The sequence below is a fragment of the Megascapheus bottae genome, chromosome 11, assembly GCF_031878675.1.
Source record: "Megascapheus bottae isolate mThoBot1 chromosome 11, mThoBot2.hap1, whole genome shotgun sequence".
Lineage (NCBI taxonomy): Eukaryota > Metazoa > Chordata > Mammalia > Rodentia > Geomyidae > Megascapheus > Megascapheus bottae.
This window is the reverse complement of record NC_143519.1, coordinates 564,470-586,715: the sequence shown is the minus strand read 5'-3', so window position 1 is coordinate 586,715 and position 22,246 is coordinate 564,470. Positions and strand designations below refer to the sequence as shown.

At 51.4% G+C, this 22,246-nt stretch overlaps 1 protein-coding gene across 2 annotated transcripts in view; it reads left to right on the top strand.

Annotated features, from left to right (window-relative positions):
• The first annotated feature begins 1,956 nt into the window (after window positions 1–1,956).
• Window positions 1,957–22,246, top strand: part of Tfdp1 (transcription factor Dp-1) — a 45,278-nt gene continuing 24,988 nt past the window's right edge. The window contains exons 1-2 of one of the 2 annotated variants that reach the window (XM_090341846.1): window positions 1,957–1,987; window positions 2,692–2,764. In XM_090341846.1, the coding sequence (XP_090197972.1) occupies window positions 2,753–2,764 (12 nt within the window). In that variant the 5' untranslated portion in view covers window positions 1,957–1,987; window positions 2,692–2,752. The other variant, XM_090341845.1, reaches the window with a different exon arrangement.

Genomic DNA, 22,246 nt, shown 5'->3' with positions numbered 1-22,246 from the left:
TCAGATAGAGAATATGTCTCTGTGGTTGTTGATTGTGGGGTTTGAACTCTGTGCCTGGGCTCCGTCTTGAGCTCTTTTGTTCACGGGTAGTGCTCTGCCACTCTGAGCACTACTTCGGGTTTTTCGATGGTTAATTGGAGATAATAGTCTTGTGGACTTTCCTGCTTTGCTGGCTTTGAACAGAAATCCTCAGATCTTAGTCTCCTTCCTGAGTGGCCGGGGTTACAGGGGTGAGCCCCCCGTGCTCAGCAAGGGTACATTTCTTTTGGACAAGGTCATCCCTTGCCTGGCTGTTCTTGAGGTTGAGTCTTGCTTCCTGCTCAGGTGCACGTCTAGGCCACAGTTCACCTATTTTTGCTTCCCATGAAGTTCTGATGATAGGCAGGTACCACTATGTTCCACTACTACTTGTTTTGTCCAGACTGGTCTCCAAATGAGAGCCTCCTTTTCTAAACCCACCTGGGATTGAAGGTGTGAGCCAGTGATGTCTGCCTTTTGGGAGAGTTTCATTGGGCATAACATTATGACATGAAACAGCACCCAAGAGGGTGTTTCCTGGCTGGCTTCAAAGAGCCAAGAAAGGGACACCCAGAAAGGGAGTGTGATGAAGGTATTTTCACCAACCACAACACAGTCTTTCATGCAAGTAAGGGCTTTGCACCAATCACAGGCTTCCTGCTGGGCTCCCAGACCCCTCTGGTCTGCATGGAAGTGGCAGGATTCACTCCAGCTTGCAGTTATAGACTGTCCAGTGTAAACTGTGTAAAAGGCCTTGCTAGGACCACACCTTCTGGATCTGGAGTTACATTTCCACAGCAAGTAGCTGTGTTGCAGCAACGTAGCCGCCTCAAGGTGTCCCTGAAGTGTCATGTCAGCCAGTGCTGTGGAGGGGAGTCCCACTGGCTGCCAGAGCAGCTGCTTGGGGACAGCTGCTCCTTCCCAGGCACCAAGGAAGTGTCTAAACAGCCGCCAGCTAGGAAGCACAGCAGTCCTGGCCCTTGGCTTCTTAGCTTATTGGGAAATGTATTCAGGTGCACGTGCGTGTGCACACACAGACATGCACGATGCACACACGCACATACATGCGCAAAAGGATGTTTATAATATGAACAGTGCTGTAAGTGCTCTACCTCAAATATCCCTAACAAAAATGTGTCACTTTATCTCTCATTTGGACACAGTCAGGTCCAGCCTGTTTTCTGCCAGGGGCCTCTGGCCTGGGTCCTAGGGTGGCAGCTCCAGATTGGACATCTGGTAAGGAAGCTGCTGCCTGCCCTGGGGGAAGCACTGGTCATGTAGGCACAGAGGGCACTGGTGGAGCAGAGTCGGGAGTCTCCATCTCTCATCGGGTGTCCAGTACACACCTTGCACACACACCATCCGCCTTCCCCGTCCACTGTTCGTGTAAGGCTTCCGCCTCCAGTGAGCATAGAGGCACTCGAAGGCACCCCTGCTCTTGTGCCCCTTTCTCTTGTGTGTGCATCAGCACATGCACATGTAAAGGACGAATGTGAGCGCACAGGTGTGTGCATAGGCTCTTCACACAGCAGTATGCACGCACATGACTTCCTCTCACGTGTGCACACACAGGCAGGGCCCCGCGTGGCCTGCACTCCACGGAGGAATGCGCGGCAGAGGTGTGCGCACACAGCACAAGCGGGCACCCGGCACAGCGCGCACCCCACGCACGCACGCGGAGGTGCGCGCTCTGCAGGCACGCGCGGGACGGGGTGCCAAGCCCGGGATGCCAAGCCCGGCGCAGGCGCGCACGCTCCGGAGCGGGCCGGCCCCTCCCCGGCCCCAGCGCGGGCAGCACCCGCGGGAGGAACGGGAGCAGAGTCGAGGGAGGGGGGAGGGGGAGGGGAGGAGGAGGAGGAGGGCCGCGAAGGCGCGAAAAGGCGCGCAGGCGCGCTGCGCAGAGCGGGCCCGCCGCCGCCCACGTCACCGCGCCGCGCACACGTCACGCCGGCCCGACGCTCGGCCCAGGGTGAGCCCGCGTCCCGGCGCCGCTGGCCCAGGGCAGGGACCGCCAGGGCCGGACCTCCGGGCTGGGCCCCGCGCCCGCCGCCTGGCCTCCTGCGCCCCGCTCGCTCCGCGCGGCCGCCCGGGCAGCCAGGTGCGGCGGGGCCGGGCGGGAGGGCGCGGGCTGGGCACGGGGGGCGCCCCGGCCCCGTTCCCGCCTCGGCCCCGTTCCCGCGTCCGGCCCCCTCCCCCGCTCGCCCGCCGCGCTCCGGGCCCGGGCCCGGCCTGCTCCCGGACGCGGGGCTCCGGGGCCGGCGGGGGCGCGCGGGGCCCGCGCTGGCCTCCGGGCCCTCGCCGCTCCCGCGCGGGGCCGGGCGGCCGGGCCTAGTGACAGGTGGGGGTGGCGGGGCCGCGGGCGCCGGCCGAGGCCCGGGGGTCTCCGCGGACCGGGAGGCTGCGCGGGGCTCGGGGGCGCCGCGCGCCCCGGCGGGGGCCTCGAGCCCGAGGAGGGAGGCCCGCGCGGCCGTGCGCCCCGGCGGGGGCCTCGAGCCCGGGGAGGGAGGCCCGCGCGGCCGTGCGCCCCGGCGGGGCCCGGCGCGTGGGTGGGGCCTCCTCCCCGGAGGGGCGAACCTTGACCTCCGCGTCCCCAGCTGCGCGCGGGCCCGGCCGGCCGGCCGCTCCGCGGGGCTCCCCGTACTGAGCGCACCACTTGTCTCTGCTTCTTACTAGGAAGTCTGTTTTCTTCTGTGGAGGGTGCACCGTCTCGTCTTGGGTTCCTGGATCTGATAACATGGCAAAAGATGTAAGTACGTGTGCCGCGTGCCGCCCTTCACCTTGAACCCAGCTCCGACTGCCGAGCCTTGACAGCGCCCGGGGGCTTGGATGAGGCTGCTTTGACTCCCGAAGTCTCCTGGATTGTGCTCCTCTGTAGTGTGGGAACGCCTTGGGTTAAGGGAATGGGGCGGGGTTGCCAAGATCAACCCCTACTAGTAGCCTTCTGCCCGTGGTCAAGGCGGCAGCTGCCTCAGTGGTGTGTGGAATCAAATGCCATCGACATCTTTGGCACTTGTTTTCAGAAAGGTGACATTTGGTGATTCATGACACATAAATACATTAGTCAGCATAGCTTTGTGTTTTTTGATGAGACTTGAATGTTCTGAATGATTTTTTTTTAAGGTGGTGTGAAGAGATTGGCGCTTATGTGGTCTGTGTTGTTGGTCGGGCAGTTCTTCATAGTCTCAGTTCTGTAAGGATCACCTGTGTTCTTTAGCATCTCTTAGGATGTGGTCTGCCACAGACATCAGTAAAAAGAGGCTTTTTTGCTTATTTATTGACTGTACAGCACTGGCGTCAACCAAAGGCGCCGTCAGGCTTGGTAAAGGTGTGTTCACTGCGTGGAATCCAGTAACAAGTGCTGAAGCTTCTCTACCATCTCAAAGGCTCCAGGCATTCAGAGGAGCCCGGCTGAATGGCCTGCACATGTTCGGCTTCTGCCCATTGTTCAGCTCTGGACCTGCTTTTGGGAGGCAGGTAGCATGCAGGGAAACCCAGTGTCCTTGAGCCATCGTCTCAGTCCATGCGTGAATGGTAGGTTGACTTGTCTTCAGTGGCATAAGTTGGCAACCAGTGATGCCTCTGTGTATGTGCCCTAAAGATGGAAGATGTGTTGCCTACTCCCAGTAGGCAACTAGGTTCGTGGCATTCTTAAATCCGGGCCTCCGTGGGGGGGGTGGTTCCAGGATATGTTGCACATTTAGTGACTACACACACGTAGGTCCCTTACTGCTGTGCTTCTTCTGTTTTGTTCTCTCCATGTTCTATGGAGAGAGCATAATGGACATACTGGCACAGGGTCAGGCTCTGCTGTCTGAGCAGAGGGAATCAAATGCTTCTCCAGTACAGTCACCATGAGCCCAGCTAATGCCCCTGTTGCTGACTTTCAGGTCATCCGTGGTCATGTGAGAGGGGGATGGATTATGGAGGAAACAGAGTCTGCAGGCGGAGAAGCAGCCAGGTTTAAGGCTGGAAGAAGTCAGGGTGTTTGTGTGGACTGGAAGCTGAGGTTGTAGACAGTATTAGCCATTTTGTAGCCAACCTAAGTGCTAAAAGTATAGGGTGTGATATTTGGGGTTTATTTATTTACTTTGGTGTTGGTCCTGGGGCTTGAACTCGGGGCCAGGTCACTGTCTTTGAGTTTTTGTGCTCAGCTTCAAAGTTAGTGTTTTACCACTTGAGCTACAGCTCCACTTCTGTTTTTCTCTTTACTTTTCTTTTTTGGCGAACTGAGCCTGGGCGCTGTCCCTGAGCTCTTCAGCTCAAGGCTACTGCCCTGCCCTTGAGCCAAGCATCACTTCCTGTTTTCTAGAGGTTAATTGGAAATAAGAGTCTCAGGTCCTTTTGTGCCCTGGCTGGCTTTGAACCTTGATCCTCAGATCTCAGCCTCCTGAGTAGCTAGGATTACAGGCGTGAGCCACCGTGCCAGGCTCACTTCTGGCTTTTTGAGGTTAAATGAAGAGAAGACTCTCTCTGACTTTTACTGCCTTGGCCAGATTCAAACTGTGATACTCAGATCCAGCCATCTGGGTAGCTAGGGTCACAGGTGTGACATTTGAGTTTTAGAAAGAGAATTTGCAGCTGGTGCTGTCGGAAGACAGGAAGGAGCATTTTGAGTATTTCTTTAGCAGTATTGCTTCATATAAAATTCAGCTGGGGGTCGAGAGAAGGTCACAGTGCCACAGAGCGTGGTGGGAAGGGGTTGCGTTTGGGGCCACATGGAAGAGAACAATCCTGGAGATGAAATGGTTTGAAGGTTATGGAGACATGAAGGGAAATGGCTGGGATGAAATGGTTTGAAGGTTATGGAGACATGGAGATGCCTCCCTCCTCAGTGGTGTTCCAGGCAGACCTGCAGATGTAGATGGGTAGATGAAGGAAGCCCTGGTGACCTCATGCTGTAGGGAGTGGAGAAACCTTGGAAAACAGGACTTGAGAATCCTCTCTCAAGGTCAGCGCCAGCACATTCTGCCTGTGAGGTTGTGACCCTGGAGTGCTCCAGCTAGCAAGCCTGTGTTCTTAACACTATAGTAGAGAGGGAGGAAGATGCCCCTGTCATGAAACATTATAGGAAGGCGTTTGCTGGGTACCTACGTCCTGCAGCACCCCTCCAAGTTCCATGTGCAGTTTATGTGAGCCAGTAAGCTCGTGGCCAGCCCTCCTTATCTGCAGGCTCTGCACCTTCGGGTTCAGCCAGCTTCCAATGGAAGGACTCCGAGAAAGAACTCCGTTAGCACCGAGCATGCACAGGTTGTTGCCTGCCATGCCTCCCCAGACAGTACAGGATGGCAACTGCGGACAGAGCATTTATATCGAATTAGGCCTTGTAAGTCATCTAGACAGGCCTCGGGTCTGGAGAAGCTGGGAAGCCGGGTGTGGTGGCATACACCTGTTATCCCAGCATTTGGGGTTTGGACAGCAGGATTGAGAGTTCTAGGCCAGCCTGGGCAACATAGCCCATCGCTTTTTTCCCTAGGGAACAAAAGTAGACTCAGTATAATTGGGCATCTGCATTTTGATAGCAGATACTGGAATCAAATGCTCGGAGTCTGAGAGAGTTTTGTGCTTTGGTGAACTGTCTGACTGGTCATGTTACTGTGGCTGATAATTAGTGCCCAGCATCTATGTCCCTTGGCCCTGAGAGCTGGTCAGTGTTGCCAACTTGTTGGTTTGTGAAAACATCTTCCTATATTGAGCTATTTTATTTTTTCTGCCAGTTCTGGTGCTTGAGCTCAGGGCCTGAGCACTGTCCTTGGGCTTTCTCAAAGCTAGTGCTCTACCCCTTGAGCCACAGCACCATTTCTGGCTTTTTCTGTTTGTGGTACTGAGGAGCCGAACCCAGGGCTTTGTGCATGCTAGGTTAGCACTCTACCACTAGGCCATGCTCCTAGCCCCCTGTATTAAGCTTTTGAGAGCTGAAGACACCACTTAGTTGTTGAGTCGCACCGCGTAAGCTGCAGTTTATACCAGCATCAGGTTAGTGGTCACGTCTTAATGTATGTACATCTACAATGCCTCCCAGACTTAGGTGGTGACACTCAGGGCTGTAGACAAGAACCTGTCCTGACAGTCTCTCCCGACTCCCTGCAAAGGCTGGTGTTGGTCCTGGTTGCTTCTGCACCGTCAGGATGCGTGGAAGGCAGGGTGGTAGGCTGAGTTCTTGGGTACAGCACTAACTGTCTCCACCAGCTTTGTGGGTCGGCATATCCGTCCACAAGAAATGAAGGTAGAGGGCCCGGAGCATGGCCTAGTGGTAGAGTGTTTACCTAGCATGCAGGAAGACCTGGGTTTGACTCCTTGGTACCACATACATTGAAAAGGCTGGAAGTGGTGCTGTGGCTCAAGGGGTAGAGCTCTAGCCTTGAGAAAGACCAAGGACAGTGCTCAGGCCCTAAGCTCTCAAGCACTAAAATTGGCAAAAAAATGAAAAGAAATGAAGGTAGAGAGTCTTGAGGCACTGTTAAATGCTAGGAAATTTCAGCTTAATCAGAAGTACAGCTCTTGAAACATGGTTGCACGGAGGCATGTGGCGGGGTTGGGCTGGGCATGGCCGACCAGGCGAACCTTCACTCCACACACCTTCTCTTCCTGCTTGATGCTGCCTCTAGTGACTCCTGACCCAGCCTCTGCACCGCTGGGGCCTGGACCATACTCTCCTTGGGTCGCACTCCTGAGAGCCGTGTCTGTAAGTTGTGTGGGGTCTGGTGTAGGACTCAGTTAGCCAGGGTGAAGTGGGACGTGATTGAAGAGCCTTGCTGATGTTTTCTTCCATGTTGCTTGAACTGTGGCTGTCATTTGTGCAGAGCCTGTGTTTGCGTGCTCCGGTTCCACACAGAGTGTTTCTGGGTTGACACCACCGGCGTCTCCCCTGGGGTTTGATGACCCTGGTGACAATGGTGCTTGTGCTCTGGATGCTTTGGTCTCCTGCCACATCATAGCACTTGCAGCCTAAGGAGATTAGGTTAGTACTTTGAGGTGATTGCTGGGAGGGGGCAGATGTCTGGGCGGGCTAGACTTGGCTCTTTTCCCCTTTCTTTCTGGGGTGCCGTTCACATAGGCCCCCTACTATGTCATCCTGCAGAGATGCCTGCTCACTCCAGGGTACAGGGTGGCTGCTACACCACCAGGCTTTTCTGTCATAATCCTTTTTTTTTGGCTGGTCTTGGGACTTGATTGTATCCTTGGGCTTTCTCCAGGCTACAGCTCTACCACTTGAACCACAGCACCACTTTAGGCTTTTTCTATGTATGTGGTGCCAAGGCACCGAACCCAGGTCTTTGTGCACGCTAGGCAAGCACTCTACCTCTGGGCCAAACTCCCTGCCCTCATAGTCTCTTTCTGTGATGCATTTAGTAGAAGTTCCACAGGAGGAATCTGGATCCAAGTAATATTTCTTACTGTTAAAATACTCTTAGTTGTTGGATTTTTTTTTCCAGTCTTAGGGCTTGAACTTAGGGCCTGAGCACTGCCCTTGGGCTTTCTCAAGGCTAGAGCTTTACCACTTGAGCTTCAGCACCACTTCTGGCTTTTCCTGTGTATGTGGTACCAAGGAATCGAACTCAGGTCCTCGTGCATGCTAGGTAAGCACTCTACCACTAGGCCACACTCCTGGCCCTGTTGTATTCTTTTTTTTTTTTTGCCAGTTGGGGCTTGGACTCAGGGCCTGAGCACTGTCCTTGGACTTTCTCAAGGCTAGAGCTCTACCACTTGAGCGTGAGCACCACTTCTGACTTTTTTTCTATGTATGTGGTACTGAGGAATTGAACCTGGGTCTTTGTGCATGCTAGGCAAGCACTAAGCCAAACTCCCGGCCCCTCTTTTTTTTTTTTTTTAAAGATCCTGCTTTTGTTTAGTTAGTCCTTTGCAAAGATGTGCTATGTCTGATCTGTGCCACCATGTGCTGCCAATATTTTCCTGTCAGTCACTTTTTCCTGACATGGTTGTAACAGCTGTACATTTAGTCAACATGCTTGGGAGTTGGAGACTTAACAGTTGCTGAGGAGGTAGGAAATAAATACAGCACAGAGCCAGTCCCTTTATTTTATATTCAGACCAGCAGTGCACCCTTGGATATGGGCTAAAAGCTGTTTCTTAGAAAATGGGTCCACCCACTCCAGCTTTTTGCATGATCTGTCCCAGAATATCCAGTGCTGACTTTGGCAGAATGGATGGAGAACGAAGGACGTTTAGTTAGAAACAGTGAATGCAACTACCTAGATTGTATTCCTGGTTTTTTCTTAACGGTAGAGCTGGCCTAAGTCACTGCAGACTGCCATAGGGCTGTAGATTGTACAGGATGCGGGATGCAGGTTGTCAGGAGAGCCCATCAACTCTAGCCTGGGAAAGGGTGGGTTCCTGCAGTGACTGAAGGGAGATGGGCACTATGCCCTCCCTGTGTGACTACCAGCAGGGCAGGGTTGGCTGTGGGTTACTGGGTCCTGGTGCTGGGGGTTTCCGTGCTTTCCAGATCAATCTTAAGTTTGCACCAATCTTTGGCAGCTGTCAGGACGAATCCCTGGAGGTGTGATTGTTCATGTGCATTCACAGTGTGCCCATGTATACACACGCACAGGCCGTGTCTTTGGGATGCATTGTCAGATTCTTTCTAGAAGGATTGTGCCCGATTGTCCTTACATCCATTTGATTATAGAAGAGCATTCCCAGGGCCGGGAGTTTGGCCTAGTGGTTAAAGTGCTTGCCTAGCATGCATGAAGACCCGGGTTCGATTCCTCGGTACCACATACATAGAAAAAAGCCGGAAGTGGTGCTGAGGCTCAAGTGGTAGAGCTCTAGCCTTGAGAAAGTTCAAGGACAGTGCTCAGGCCCTGAGCTCAAGCCCAGGACTGGCAAAAAAAAAAAAAAAAAGAAGAAGAGCATTCCCAGCATGCTCGGGCTAACTTTAAAACCTATACAGTTTGCTCGGCTTGAAAGGGAAAACTTTAAATCATATCATGTTTTAATTTGTGTTTTTAAGATTTGGGGAGTATTCTCCTTTGAAGGCCTGACATTTCTTTGTGAATTGGACTTAACTCACCATTTTTCTTTATTTCCTGCTAATTTGTATCCAATTGTTTTTCTATAAGCTTAAGGAGAATAAGCTTTGAATCTTTTTTTTTTTTTTTTTTTGGCCAGTCCTGGGGCTTGAACTCAGGGCCTGAGCATTGTCTTTGGGCTTTCTCAAGGCTAGTATTCTACCACTTGAGCCACAGCACCACTTCTGGCTTTTTCTGTGTATGTGGTACCGAGGAGTCAGACCCAGGTCTCTGTGCATGCTAGACGAGCACTCTACCACTAGACCAAACTCCCGGCCCTGTGTCTTGAATTTTAACATTAAATAGGGATTTTTTTCAGTAGTGATTTCCCTCCTTGAGTTGGTTAGTTAGTATATGTTCCTTTTTTTGATCCAAGTTGCTTTATTCTCAACTCAGTAAGAATTAGCATAGTTGGAGATCTAGGCCACTAGATTGTCTTCGTTCTTGTGCAAGAGTTACTTCCTGTGCTTACAGTGTTAGGACTTGGAGTATTTTGTATAGGTCTTAGAAGATGTATCTTCCTTTTTTTGCCCTGGTGTTGATCCCTGGGCCTTGTGCTGTGATGGCTTATGCCTGTCATCCTGGATGCTCAGAAGGCTGAGATCTGAGGATCGCGGTTCAAAGTCAACCCGGGCACTAAAAAAATCTGTGGGAGTCTCCCCTTAACCACCAGAAAACTAGGAGTGGCGCTGTGGCTCAAGAGGTAGGGCAGTAGCCTTGAGCTGAAGAGCTCAGGGACAGCACCCAGGCCCAGAGTTCAAGTCCCATGACCAATCAAAAAAATAAATAAAATAAAAAACCGCTAAGTTTCAGGCTGGTAGAGACTCACTTCTGACTCAGCAAAACCGCCCTTGCCCTGGTGAGAGCCCTTCCTCCACTGTCCTAGCAGTCCCTCACTGCCCCATGACACCAGGCCCACCCCACCCCCAACATTCCCTTACTGTTCACAACATGGGGCCCATCCCCTGTCCAGTCTCTCACTGCCCCCCCATACCAGGCCCACCCCCTCCCTGGGCTGCCCTAGAGATTCAGGAAGGCGGATGCAAGCTCATCTGAGCGCTTGTCTTGTAGCTGTCTGGCGCTCTGCAGCTGTCTTGTCCAAATTTGCACCTGGACCTGTTGTGAAGTAAAGCAGTGCTGAAGCGTGCTGGTTACGGATGGGGCAGTCGATGGGAGAGACCTGAGTCCAGCTAAGACAGCGGCTCTCCCAGGGGCCAAGGAAGGTAGACTTGCAGGTGGTTTGGTGGCGGAGCTCTGTGTGCCTGCCGGGGAGGAGTGCAAGTGCCCATAGTTCTCCAGTGGGAGGGGAGAGGCCCGCAGGGCACATCCTTCTGAAGAGAAACTGCTCCAGAACCCAGAGGTTTTTGGTTTACCTGGGGGTGTGCAGGGGTGTGCATGAGCGTGAGCATGTGACTGTTTCTGGCTGTTTTGAATGCTCTACCTGCTCTTGGCTGGCAGACCCTGTCCTGTCTCAGCAAAAAACGTTTTAGGTCTCTTGACAGCGTCCTCCACGCCTGCCCCTCCTGGCCACCCTGTGTGAAGTTGTAGCTGAGAGAGTATCTTCCACCAACTTTTCCTCACTGAAAATCTTTTTCTTTTTTGCCAGCCCTGGCTTGAACTCAGGGCCTGGGCACTGTCCTGGAGTTTTCTCAAGGCTAGAGCTTTTTCTGTGTATGTGCTACTGAGGAATTGAACGCAGGGCTTCATGCATCAAGGCAAGCACTTCACCACTAGGCTAGGCTCCCAGCCTCCTCTCCCTCCCCCCCCAATCCTGAGCCTTGAACTCAGGGTCTGAGCACTGTCCTTGGATACTTTTTACTCAGGGCTAGAGCTCTGCTACTTCAGCCACAGCACCATTCCCGGTTTTTCTGTGCATATGGTACTGAGGAATCGAGCCCGGGTCTTCCTGAATATCAGGAAGCACTCTGCCACTAGGCCATCTCTTGGCTTTTCCCCCTTTTTCTTTTTCTTTTTTATGGTTGTTATGTCTTGTGGGCATTCCCTCTTGGGCTGGCTGCGAACTGCCACCCTCAGATCTCAGCCTTCTGAGTAGCCTGGGTGACAGGCGTGAGCTGCTGGTGCCTGGCTTCACTGAAAGGTTTTACACGTTCTCCCAGGTGTCTTGTGGCAGCCGGGGTGGAGGGGCTGCCTTCCTCCTCCACCGTTGTCTGGTTGGGGAGCACCTGCCCCCGCAGCTCCCTAACTCCTGTCAAGCCCTCTCTGCTTGCTCTCCAGAGCCCTGCCCTCTGTGGGAACATCTTCCACTCGGAGGCAGTCCTCCACCTATGGGAACTCTGGACGCTGGTCATCCCCCATTCCTTTTGTGAGTCATCAAGGCCTGGCTCAGGCTTTTTCCCCCCAGATCCTGACATGCTGGGGCTCCCTTCCTCTAGCCTTCATTGGGAAAGGAAGTAGCTTGATTGCTTCATCCAGTTACAAAATTTAGAGGGCTCATGTGAAATTCAATTGGTGCACAAAGGTGTCAGAAAGGCAGTAACAGGGATCTGAAGTTATAATCTGAGGTACTCTAAACATGTTTGGTGTAGACTGTGTGTGTGTGTGTGTGTGTGTGGAGAGGAGAGCTTAAGAGGGATTCATTGTGATATCTTGATGTCTCATACAATGTACCTTGAGGGTGAGAAATTCAGGCTTAGTTTCACACTCCTGCATGTGGTTGGGGTGTTTTCCCAGAACAGTTTATTTGTTGAAGAGGTTGTTTCTCCAGTGTGTGTTTTTACCCTCTTTGTCAGAATTAGATGATTGCAGCTGTGTGGGTTTATTTCTACCCCTTCAGTGCTGCTCCACCGGTCTTTGTTTCTTTCTGTGCCAGTAATATTGTGTTTTCTTTTTCTTGGTTAGTCCCTGGCTTAAATTCAGGGCCTTGGCCCTGTCCCTGAGAGCCATAGCTACATTTCCAGCTTTTTGGTGGTTAGTTGGAGATAAAGAGTCCCAGAGACTTTCCTGTTGAGGCTGGCTTTGAACCACAACTCTCAGATCTCAGCCTCCTGAGTGACGGGAGGCACGAGCCCCTGGCTCACTCTGTGATTTTGTTACTATTGCTCCGTAGTATGATTTGAAGTCTGGTATCATCATACTTCCTACATCTGTCTTTTTGCTCAGGATTGTTGGTTTGTTTTCCCCAGTCCTGGGCCTTGAACTTGGCCTGGGCACTGTCCTTGGGCTTTCTCAAAGCTAGCACTCTATCACTGGAGCTACAGTACCACTTCCAGCTTTTTCTGTGTATGTGCTACTGAGGAATCAAACCCAGGGCTTCATGCATGCTAGGCAAGCACTCTACCATTAGGCCACACTCCTGGCCCAGGGTTACTTTTTTAATAAAGCGTCTTTTATGTTCCCATATAAGTCTATGAGCCACAACGCCACTTTCAGCTTTTTCTGAGTATGTGGTACTGAGGAACCCGGGTTTTTATGCATGCTAGGCAAGCAATCCACCACTAGGCCAACCAACGGGCCCATCCCTAACCTTTTTTTTGCTCTGGCAAGGACTCTACCACTTAAGTCACAGTTCCACGTCTGGCTTTTTTGGTAGATACTGGAGATAAGAGTATTGAGGCTGGGAATGTGGCTTAGTGGTAGAGTGTTTGCTTAGCATGCCTGAAACCCTGGATTTGATTCCTCAGCATCACATACACAGAAAAATCCAGACGTGGTGCCGTGGTTTGCCTTGAACAAAAGAAGCTCAGGGACAGTGCCCAGGCTGGCCCTGAGTTCACCACCAGGACCGGCAAAACAAAAAGTCTCCTGATCTTTCCTGCCTAGCTTTGAAGTACAATCCTCAGATCTCAGCCTCTTGAGTAGCTGGGATTACAGGAGTGAGCCACCCGTGCCTGGCTTGAATTTCTCTTTATATCCTCTGTTGTCTTATTTCATTCAATTACTGGTTTGAATTCTGAGTTCAGTTTTGTTTGTCTCCTCTTTCATTTCAGTTCAGCTTCATATGTGTGTACATGCATATGTATGTGTAGATATATGTATGTAATTATGAATCACTGTCATTGTGTTTTTCCATTTCTTGTTTGAAATTTCTCCCTCTTCGCTATCTGTTATTTCCTTTATAATGTAGTTGTTGCTTTTTTGTGGGGGGGGTCATGGGGCTTGAACTTGGCCTGGGCGCTGTCCCTGAGCAATTCAGCTCAAGGCTACCACCCTACCCTTGAGCCAAGCCCCACTTCCCGTTTTCTAGAGGTTAATTAGAGATAAGAGTCTCTGGTGCTTTTGTGCCAGGGTTGGCTTTGAACCTTGATCCTCAAATCTCAGCCTCCTGAGTAGCTAGGATGACAGGCGAGAGCCACCAAGCCAGGCAGTTGTTGCTTTTGAAGGAGACATGTTGAAGTTTTTAATCATATGTTAGGTGATTTGCTTTTGCCATTGGATTTTTTTTTTCCTGGGACCAGATTTTTGGGTGGAGGTTTTGGTCATTCTTACTGTGCCATCTCAGTTGGTGGTTTCTCAGAGATTATTTAATACTGGGTGTAGCTTTGTTTTCCTTTTGTTTCTTGCTGTTTTTCAGTTCATTTATTTTGGCTTCATTGAATCATTGGTTAAAAAGAAGTAAGAAAATAGTGATCCCTTCCCTGTGGTGGGAGCTACATTCCAGAAACCCCGTGCGATGGGTGAAAACCTGAGAAGTAGCAGCGTTAGATAGTGGTCTCGTGTCTATGTCACTGGTTACTTACTGCTACCTCATGGGTTTTCACCTGTCGTGGGGATCTCGACTCAGTTGGAGAGGGATAACTCTTGAGTCACACTTCCTGTTTCAGTGCTCCAGACACTGGGTGCAGATCTCTGCTCAACTTGGGGTATTGCACTTAATAAGCCATACTTGTTTTGCATGTAGTCTCTAATCAAGACCGGTTACCACTTGCTCTGGCATCTTTGAGTATTGAAGCAAAGATGCATCTGTGTGTTCTTAGTTAACCAGGGTGGCAAGTGGGAAATAGGTGAGGAGGGTAACACTAATGCAAACTACCCAGGGTTGTGGTTTTAGAGGAATCACACTACCAGGTATGTGGTTACAGAGGCATCGAAGGTCAGTGAGAAAGTGGAGTTTGACAACTAGAAATGACCTGGTTAATGCGTTTGGGGTAGGTGGGAGGGGGAGGAGAAAGAAAATTTAACAGATTAAACACATGCAGGCACACATACAAAACAACTGGATTCTACAAAGCCTACTTAAGCACTAGGAGTGTTGGTAAATAAGGATTGGGGATGGAGGAGTAGAGACAGAGGGAAATGTGAGTAACAGAGCAGTTTGAGTTATTGACAGAAAGAAAGTACAAATGGGAAGGGTGGTAGAAAAGAAACATGATTTAGGATTAAACACTGAAAGCCAGGTGTTGTGGATCAGAACTGACTGCAGAGAAAAGGGAGGGAAATAAAGCCAGGTGCCAGTGGCTCAGATTTGTAATCCTAGCAACTTGGGAGGCTAAGATCTGGGGACTGCAGTTCAAAGCCAGCCTGAGCAGTAAAGTCCTTTAAACTCTCATCTCCAGTTAACCGCTGAAAGTAGACGTTCGAGTGGCAGAGTGCTAGCTAGCCTTGAGCAAAAGATAATGTCTGGGCCCTGAGTTCATAATTACTAGCACGTACACATAAAAAGTAAATAAGTACAAATTAGCCATAGCTAATATTTAAAAAAATCAATATTTACACCCCCCCCTCCAAAAAAAAAAGCAACAAACAAAACAAGCATTTTCTGTTGTTTTCATGCCCTCCCCTCCTGGAGAGGTGATTGGCCTTGAGTCTCATCTGGTTTGGGACTGTCTGCTGGGAGGCTCTGACTCACCCTAGCAGTCAAGCAGTCAGGGTGGGGGCTGCTTTAGGGGCCTGGCCCTGGAGGTAGATTTAGCAAGTCTGTCCCTCAGCTTTGTTGCTTCCCTGGCCTCAGGAGATGGGCATCGATCACACCCAGGAGAAATGAGGTCTCTGACCAACCTTCAGCGCCCCTGCTGTGTGTCGAGCCATTGAGCACTCATCTCTGTTTCCCAGAGATTAAACTTCTCTGAGGGGCCCTGAGTTTGAGCCCCTCCCCTCGGGAACCGGGGATGCACTTGGAACTGTTTTTCTTCCGTTGACTTGGTTTCTCTGGTCTTCTGCCTTCCTGCACCTTCGTGGTTTTCTCGTTTTCTTTTTCTCCTGAATTAGTCTCTGCTGTGTTATTAGAATCTTCTTATTCAAGCAGTGAATGTGGTACATCCACTCTCTTGCCCTGTCCCTCGGCTGTAGTTTGGGGATAACCCTCAGCTGTGTGTTGTGTTCAACATGCACATGTGTTTCCATACAGTTCTCCCCCTTCCCTTTTTCCCCTTTCCTCCCCCTCCTTCTCCCCTCCCTTATTTGGATTGAACTAGGGCCTTCAAGTGGGTGCTCTACCACTTGAGCCGTGCTTCCAACTTCTTTGGACAGGGAGATGGGGTCTCACTTTCCCCGGCTGACCTGAAACTCTCCAGCCTCTCAGTTTTGCCTCCTAGGTCATTAGGATTGCACATATGTACCTCTGTGGCCCAACCTATGTTACAATGTTATGTTAATCCATTTATGTCCTTGCTGTATGGTTCAAAAAGTCAGTCAATTTGAACATGTATGATTAATTTTTTTGAGGCAGGATTTTGTTGTGTAGCTCAGGCTGAACTTGATGCTTGAGATTGTCTTGCCTCCGCCTCCTAAGTGCTCAGATTACAGGTGTGTTCCACCTCACTTGGCTCTGCCACTTCTCCCCCCACTCCAGTAGTACTGGGAATGTGGCTTTATGGGACCCAGCTGGTGGTTAAGAAGAATACAGTAAGCTGTGTCCCTTGACCCTGGAGTGTTGGCTGGCAGCCTTCTCAGCCCCTCTTGGGCCTGACCATGGCCTGTTTAGCTGACTGCAGGCCCTTTCTCAGCAGTCTTCAAACCAGGAACTGTGATTCCTGCCCGGGGAAAGCAGACCATCAAGAGTCAGTAGGCTGTGGACTGGGAATTGGGGGAAACGTCGTCCAGGCTGGGTGGGGAACAGTGGTAGAGGGTATTGGATGGGAAGGTGTCAGTGCTTGCCCAGCTTGCTACTCGGGACTTGTGATGTGAACTCAGCTGCCTCTTTCAGCGGAAGGGCTGGACCCTGGCTGTTTGGGGACAGGTAGCTGAATCTGGGGGAGGTAGCTGAGAGCAGGGGCATCAGTAACATCGCTGCAGAGCTGTGACCCTGATCATCATTCCTTTGTGAAAGAATGGTGGTGACCAGGCCTCTCCTGGGGCTCCTGTGGAGGTTGAGACGCCTGGCCACAGTGAGCACTGGCAGGTGCAGCGTGCAGGTACCTGGCTCTCATTTCTGGTAGGGTTGGGCATTATGGCGTGGTAAGGTGCTCTGGGAACAAGGTCTTACTGGATCGCTGCTGCTTACAGTGTGCATGAGATGAGAGAAGAGCCAGCTAACTGTTGGAGACTCGGATACAGTCTTTCTGGGGAAAGTTGAGGTGACAGTGGCCAGGAGCCTGCCTGCTGTTGACCAGATGTTCAACCTCTGATGTAGTTGATACTTCCCAACGAGAGGGCATGACTGCAGCCACAATCACAGCATGTTGACAGCAAGCCTGGTAGCAGTTTCAGCAACATGTCCAATAAATTAAGCAATTGGTGTTTTTTGTTTTTTTCCTGCCGTTCCTGGTGCTTGAACTCATGGACTGAGCACTGTGCTTGGGCTTTTCCAAGGCTAGAGCTCTACCACTTGGGCCATGGCACCACTTCTGGCTTTTTCTGTGTATGTGGTACCAAAGAATCAAACCCAGGTCTTTGTGCCTGCTAGGCAAGCACTCTACCACTAGGCCACACTCCCAGCCCACAGTTGGTGTTGCAATGCTTGTCAAGTTCCCATAGGCTTAGACTGTAGCTGTGATGTAGGAGGAGACTTGTGTGGGTGGTGGACTTGGTGCCTGCCATTTTCAGGGCAATGTTTATAGTATATGATCACAGTTTTTGTGGTGTTTACTCAATACTAACCTATAGAATGCTGTCATATTAGAAAATCACAAAGGTGGCCGTGCTAGGAAGCAGAGGGTTCTCCACTCAGAGCCATGTTGGTTGTGTAGCTTTGTCTTGACCTTGCCTCATTGCCTGCAGTTCCAGCTGGGCACAGGGGTCCAGCAGACTGTGTGGCCCCTCCTGAGTGACGGGGACACTTGGGGTAGATGGGCCATCTTTCAAGGATTCCTCCTGACCTGCCAGCACTTTTCAGCATGGGCTTTGCAGGTATGATCCTGGAAGCTGCATGCCAGGCGCTGCTCTGTCACTGCAGACTCTGGATTGGCACTTGGGCATAGTTGGAGAGGTTCATGGTTGACAGTCATTGAGGTGGGCTGTTGGCCATTCTGCCCTAGGAACAGAAGCCCAGGCTGTCTCTCGTTGGATTGCTCTGCTGTCATCCCATCTTAGGAGGGAGTGGCCGCTGTGCATTGTGGTGCAGTGACAGGGGTGCTGAATAGAAGCTACTGGTGCATTTTTTTTCTTCCTTGGTTCTTGTTGTACTTTACCATTGTCAGACAAGAGTGAAGTCTCATTAGAACGCCCTCTGCCTCCTCACTCACACTCCTCACGGAGCTGTGGGTCTAGGAAGTGAGCTCTCCCCGGGGGAGACCTTCTCCCAAGGCCTAGAGTGGAGCTGCCAGGGACAGGTTCCTTCAAAGTGCTCGGTGGCCCTGGAGACATAGTTGCCTTGGGCTGTGGAAGAGGCGTCCTTGGTGCTCAGGCTGGGCTTTGCAGCACACATTCACATCCCATGGCCTGTGGGCGAGGGCTGGAGCAGGAGCTGGCTGGGCTCTGCCATACGGAGCTTGGCTTCTGCTGGCTGTGATGATCATCTTTCTCACTGTGAGCTGCCTGAGCATTCTTACGTCCGGATTCGGCTTCTCAGAGAACCTGAGGACATGGAAGGCCATGAGGGTGCACATTTGCTGTCTCCCTAGCGTACCAGAACTTCTGTACTATGGGTTCTGTTTAGTGAGGGAGGCAAGTATGAGGAGGATGTATCAGGAGGTGAGAATGAGTTACTGTAGCAAAACTGAGGCCACAGAAATCTATGTCTCAGGATTCCTGTGGCTGTAAGCCCAAGATCAAGGTTCTAGCAGGCTTGGTATCAGGAGAGGGCCACTCTGCCTCAGGGCTATGTGTCCACACATGATAAGGGGAAAGCAGCTGCCATCAGGGTTACGAGTCAGTTCTGGCCCCAGTATTGGCTTGTTGAAAATCTCCTATTACTGTTCTTCATATTATTTGTGAACAAGAGGCCTCTAGTGGTTTTGTTCTCTGATTTCCTTTATGGAAAGGAAGGCTTGCATTTCCCTTGCGATTTTGTCATTTGTGGTGTTGTGAAAGACATGACACTATGGGGTAAGCTTGGCAGGCTGACTGCCACCAAAGCCTGCCACTGGGCTTCCTGTCTGCTAGATCTGGTAAAGGACTGAGCCAGGCGCCCGTGGTTCACGCCTGTAAGCCCAGCTGTTCAGGAGATTGAGATCTGAGGATTATTGCTCAGAGTTAGCCTAGGCAAGAAAGTCCACAAGAATTTTATCTCCACGGAAGCACCAAAAAGAGCTGAAAACGGAGCTGTGGCACAAGTAGTAGAGTGGCATAAAGCCTGGCGTTTGTTTTATCTGTTTGCTCTGTAGAATAGACCTGTTTTACAGTCAGTAGAGCCTGAAAATCACTTCTTGAAACCAGTGCTTCTCAGCTAATGGCAATTTTGCAGCGTCTGGAGATAATTTTGTTTGTCCCGGCTGGCTGATTGAGGGAACATGGTGGAACTGGAGATGCTCCTGAAGGTTCTGCGGTCGAGGACAAAAAGCCTAGGTCACTGTCCAGACCCTAGTGCTGGCTGCTTCATGTCTGTGTGTCTATTTCTGGAGAGAGCTGAAGAGGAAAGACCCTGTAGGGTACAAGTAAATATCGAGTCTCTAGCCAGACTCCTGGACCTGAGGTCAGGTTTAGCATGCCAAGGTCTTAGGTTCTAAGATGCCAACAAATTGCTGTGTTCATTTCTTTTGGTGATATACATTGAAAAAACACAAATGAAAAGAGGAATTTTCTCTCCAGCTTTTAAGGGACAGACAGGGCTTATTTATGGGTGCAACTTGAGCTATAGATGAGAAGGTCCTCTTGGGTCTGGCTGTTGTCTGGCTTCACATCGTTCTTCTCCCTTGTTTCTTGGTCTGTTTCCCAGTTACCCTGGACTTTTTATGGCACCAAATTGAGGATTGTAGAGACAGCATGGCTCCTTCCTATCTCATACTCTGACAAGGACCCTGCTTTCTACTCTTGGCTGATGGACTTCTGGGCACCTCTGCCAGAAGCATGTGACAGAGATGAGGAAGAGGGACAGGCTGGCACCTGCGAGGTGTCTGAGTCAGTGGTGCGGTACCTGTGGTCACAGACTCTGGACTTAGGATCTGTGGCCTGGGTTGATGCTGGGATCCTAGACTTGGTCATTGTAGCTGGGTGACCTCAAGAGAGGACAGGAGCAGAGGAACTTCCTGGCAGTCTGTCTCAGAGAGCCAGAGAGTTTCTCCTGCAGGAAGCCATCTGCATTCCTGCTGTACCATAACCCGTGTCACTGCATGTCAGAAGCTGAGTCCAGCACTGTGGTCTCCACATGGGGTAGGCCTGAGTTCCACCGTGCAGGGCTCCAGAATGGGACCTAAGCATGAATGTGTGCTGTGGTCTCCCCACTGGTGGGCCTCAGTCCATCCAGGCAGGGCTCTAGAATGGGAGGAAACATGCCTTTCTGCACCGTGAGCCACAGAAGAGCAGTTTTCTGATAGTCATGGCTCTGCCTCTCTCTCACTCTGTTCTTGCCCTGGGCCACTGCCAGCACTAAATAGAAAGCCAGGGCCGTGGCTTCTGGTGGAGCGTGTGGTGGGACTGTTGAGCGGTGTGTTCATGCTCTGTGGGGACCAGAGGACACTGAGGGGGGGGTCCTGTGTGAGTCAGGGTTCCTGCGGTGGACAGCAGGGTCGGCATGCCACACGCTGAGGTGGAAGCCCCATCCCCTCCCAGACGCGTGGCCAGGCCATCGGCTCCCCTCTGGCTCAGGCTCTTGACTGACCCACGGAGCTTTCTGGCCTGGCTTGTGTGGAGTGGAGTCAGCTGCCTCTTTGGCCAGCCTGGTGTGTGTGCTCACTTCCAGCCTTGCCTCCTGACCTCACACACAGACTTGCTTTGAACTCCTATTTGCTACTCCCGCGCCATTTCCTGCCAGATCTTACTGGCCTTCCTAGCCTCCTGGCTGTACCCAGCTGGCTTTCCTGGGACAACTTCCTAACCCACCTGGACGTGATGTCTTGACCTTAGCCACCAAGGCCCACGTGCTTGCCTCATACCCCTGGCTTCACCTGTGGGACACTCAGTGTCCTGGCCTGTTTCTCTGACTTTGTTTTCAAGGCCTTGCCCACAAGATTTAAATCCCAACAGAAGTTCACGGTCTTCTGCTGGCCTTAACACTAACTCCTGGCCTAGCCTCACCGGTGTGGCCTCACCTCCCGGGTATATTCCATTGTTTCACTTACAGCTCTTAACTCCCCTGCCTCAGCCCTGGGCAGCAGGCTGTATGTGCCCCATTGCCTTCACGCCTTTCCTTGTCCCCTGGATGTATGGGGGAGACATTGTTCTGCCATTGTTGAGGACTTACCAACCCGGCATAGGCTCTGGCCTGCCGATTAGCCCTGCTTCTTGGCCTTACCAATGACCCATCTCTCTCTCTCTCTCTCTCTCTCTCTCTCTCTCTCTCTCTCTCTCTCTCTCTCTCTCTCTCTCTCTCTCTCTCTCTCTCTCTCTCTCTCTTCCCTCCCTCCCTCCCTCCCTCCCTCTCTCCCTCCCTTCCTTCCTTCCTTCCTTCTTTCCTTCCTTCCTTCCTTCTCCTTTTGGCCTTACCAAGCTGGACTTACTGATCCAAATATCTTGTACCTGCAATCTTTTTTTTTTTTTAAATTTATGTTTATTTTTGTGGTTTTGGAGCTGGAACCCCTGAACATACTCAGGCAATGGCTGTGTCATGGGCATACCTCCAGTGCACCATGCCTGCTAATCTTTGAATTCACAGCCTTTCTCATTAGGTGTCCCACACAACTTCACACACCTGGAACTAGTCCTTGGCTCTTAGCTGTCCAGTCTGCCTTGGTGTTCGAAGTCCTTCCTTCCTAACATCACCGTTTGGCCCTACCATCAGCTTGCACACAGAGGACTTGGGGCCTGATAACCTGAATGTCCTTTCCTGTCCTCCTCCCCCCCCCCGCCCCCCACCGCCTTACTCTCTGCCTCTGCCAGTTCTGGGGCCTGGACTTGGGACCTGTCCTTGGGCTTTCTCAAGGCTCGTGCTCTACCACTTGAGTCACTGCGCCACTTCTGGCCTTTTCTGTATTTGGGGTACCGAGGAATTGAACCTGGGTCTTTGTGTATGCTAGGAGAGCACTCTACCACCAGGCCACACCCATGGCCCCACGTCCATTTCCTTTTCAGTGTTTGAGTTTGAACTTAGCCTTGTGCTTGCTTTCCATCTTAAGCAACACAAGTAGACCTTTCTTGCTTTCACTGTCCGTTAGCTAGGATCTTCGTTTTTCCTGGGTTGGCCTCTGGCTACAATTCTTAAACCTATATCTTCTGTACAGCTGGGCTTGCAAGTGTATGCCACCATTCTTGGCTCCTTGTTTCCCTCTTGACTTTACCTGGCGTTGATTCTAACCCCTACACCATTCACCTTGCGGCTTCGTTCTTGGCCGTAGCTTGTTGGCCTTCTCAAACTGGTGTCCACCTCACCCATCCTGACTCCCTAGGGCACCCATCTGCTTTTCCCACTCGTCTAAATTCTTGGCTTTGCACACCTGAATTAACCATCCGACTTTATTCAGCTGGCTTTGCCTGCCATTTGCTTGCTCATGGTCATATCACTTCTTTTTTTTTTTTTTTTTTTTTGCCAGTCCTGGGCTTGAGCTCAGGGCCTGAGCACTGTCCTTGGACTTTCTCAAGGCTAGAGCTCTACCACTTGAACCTCAGCACCACTTACGGCTTTTTTCTATGTATGTGGTACCGAGGAATCGAACCGGGTCTTCGTGCAGGCTAGGCAAGCCCTCTACCACTAGGCCAAACTCCCGGCCCTCATGTCACTTCTTGATGACACCTTCCACATGGTCTTCTGGCCCAGCTGCGTATCATCCTGT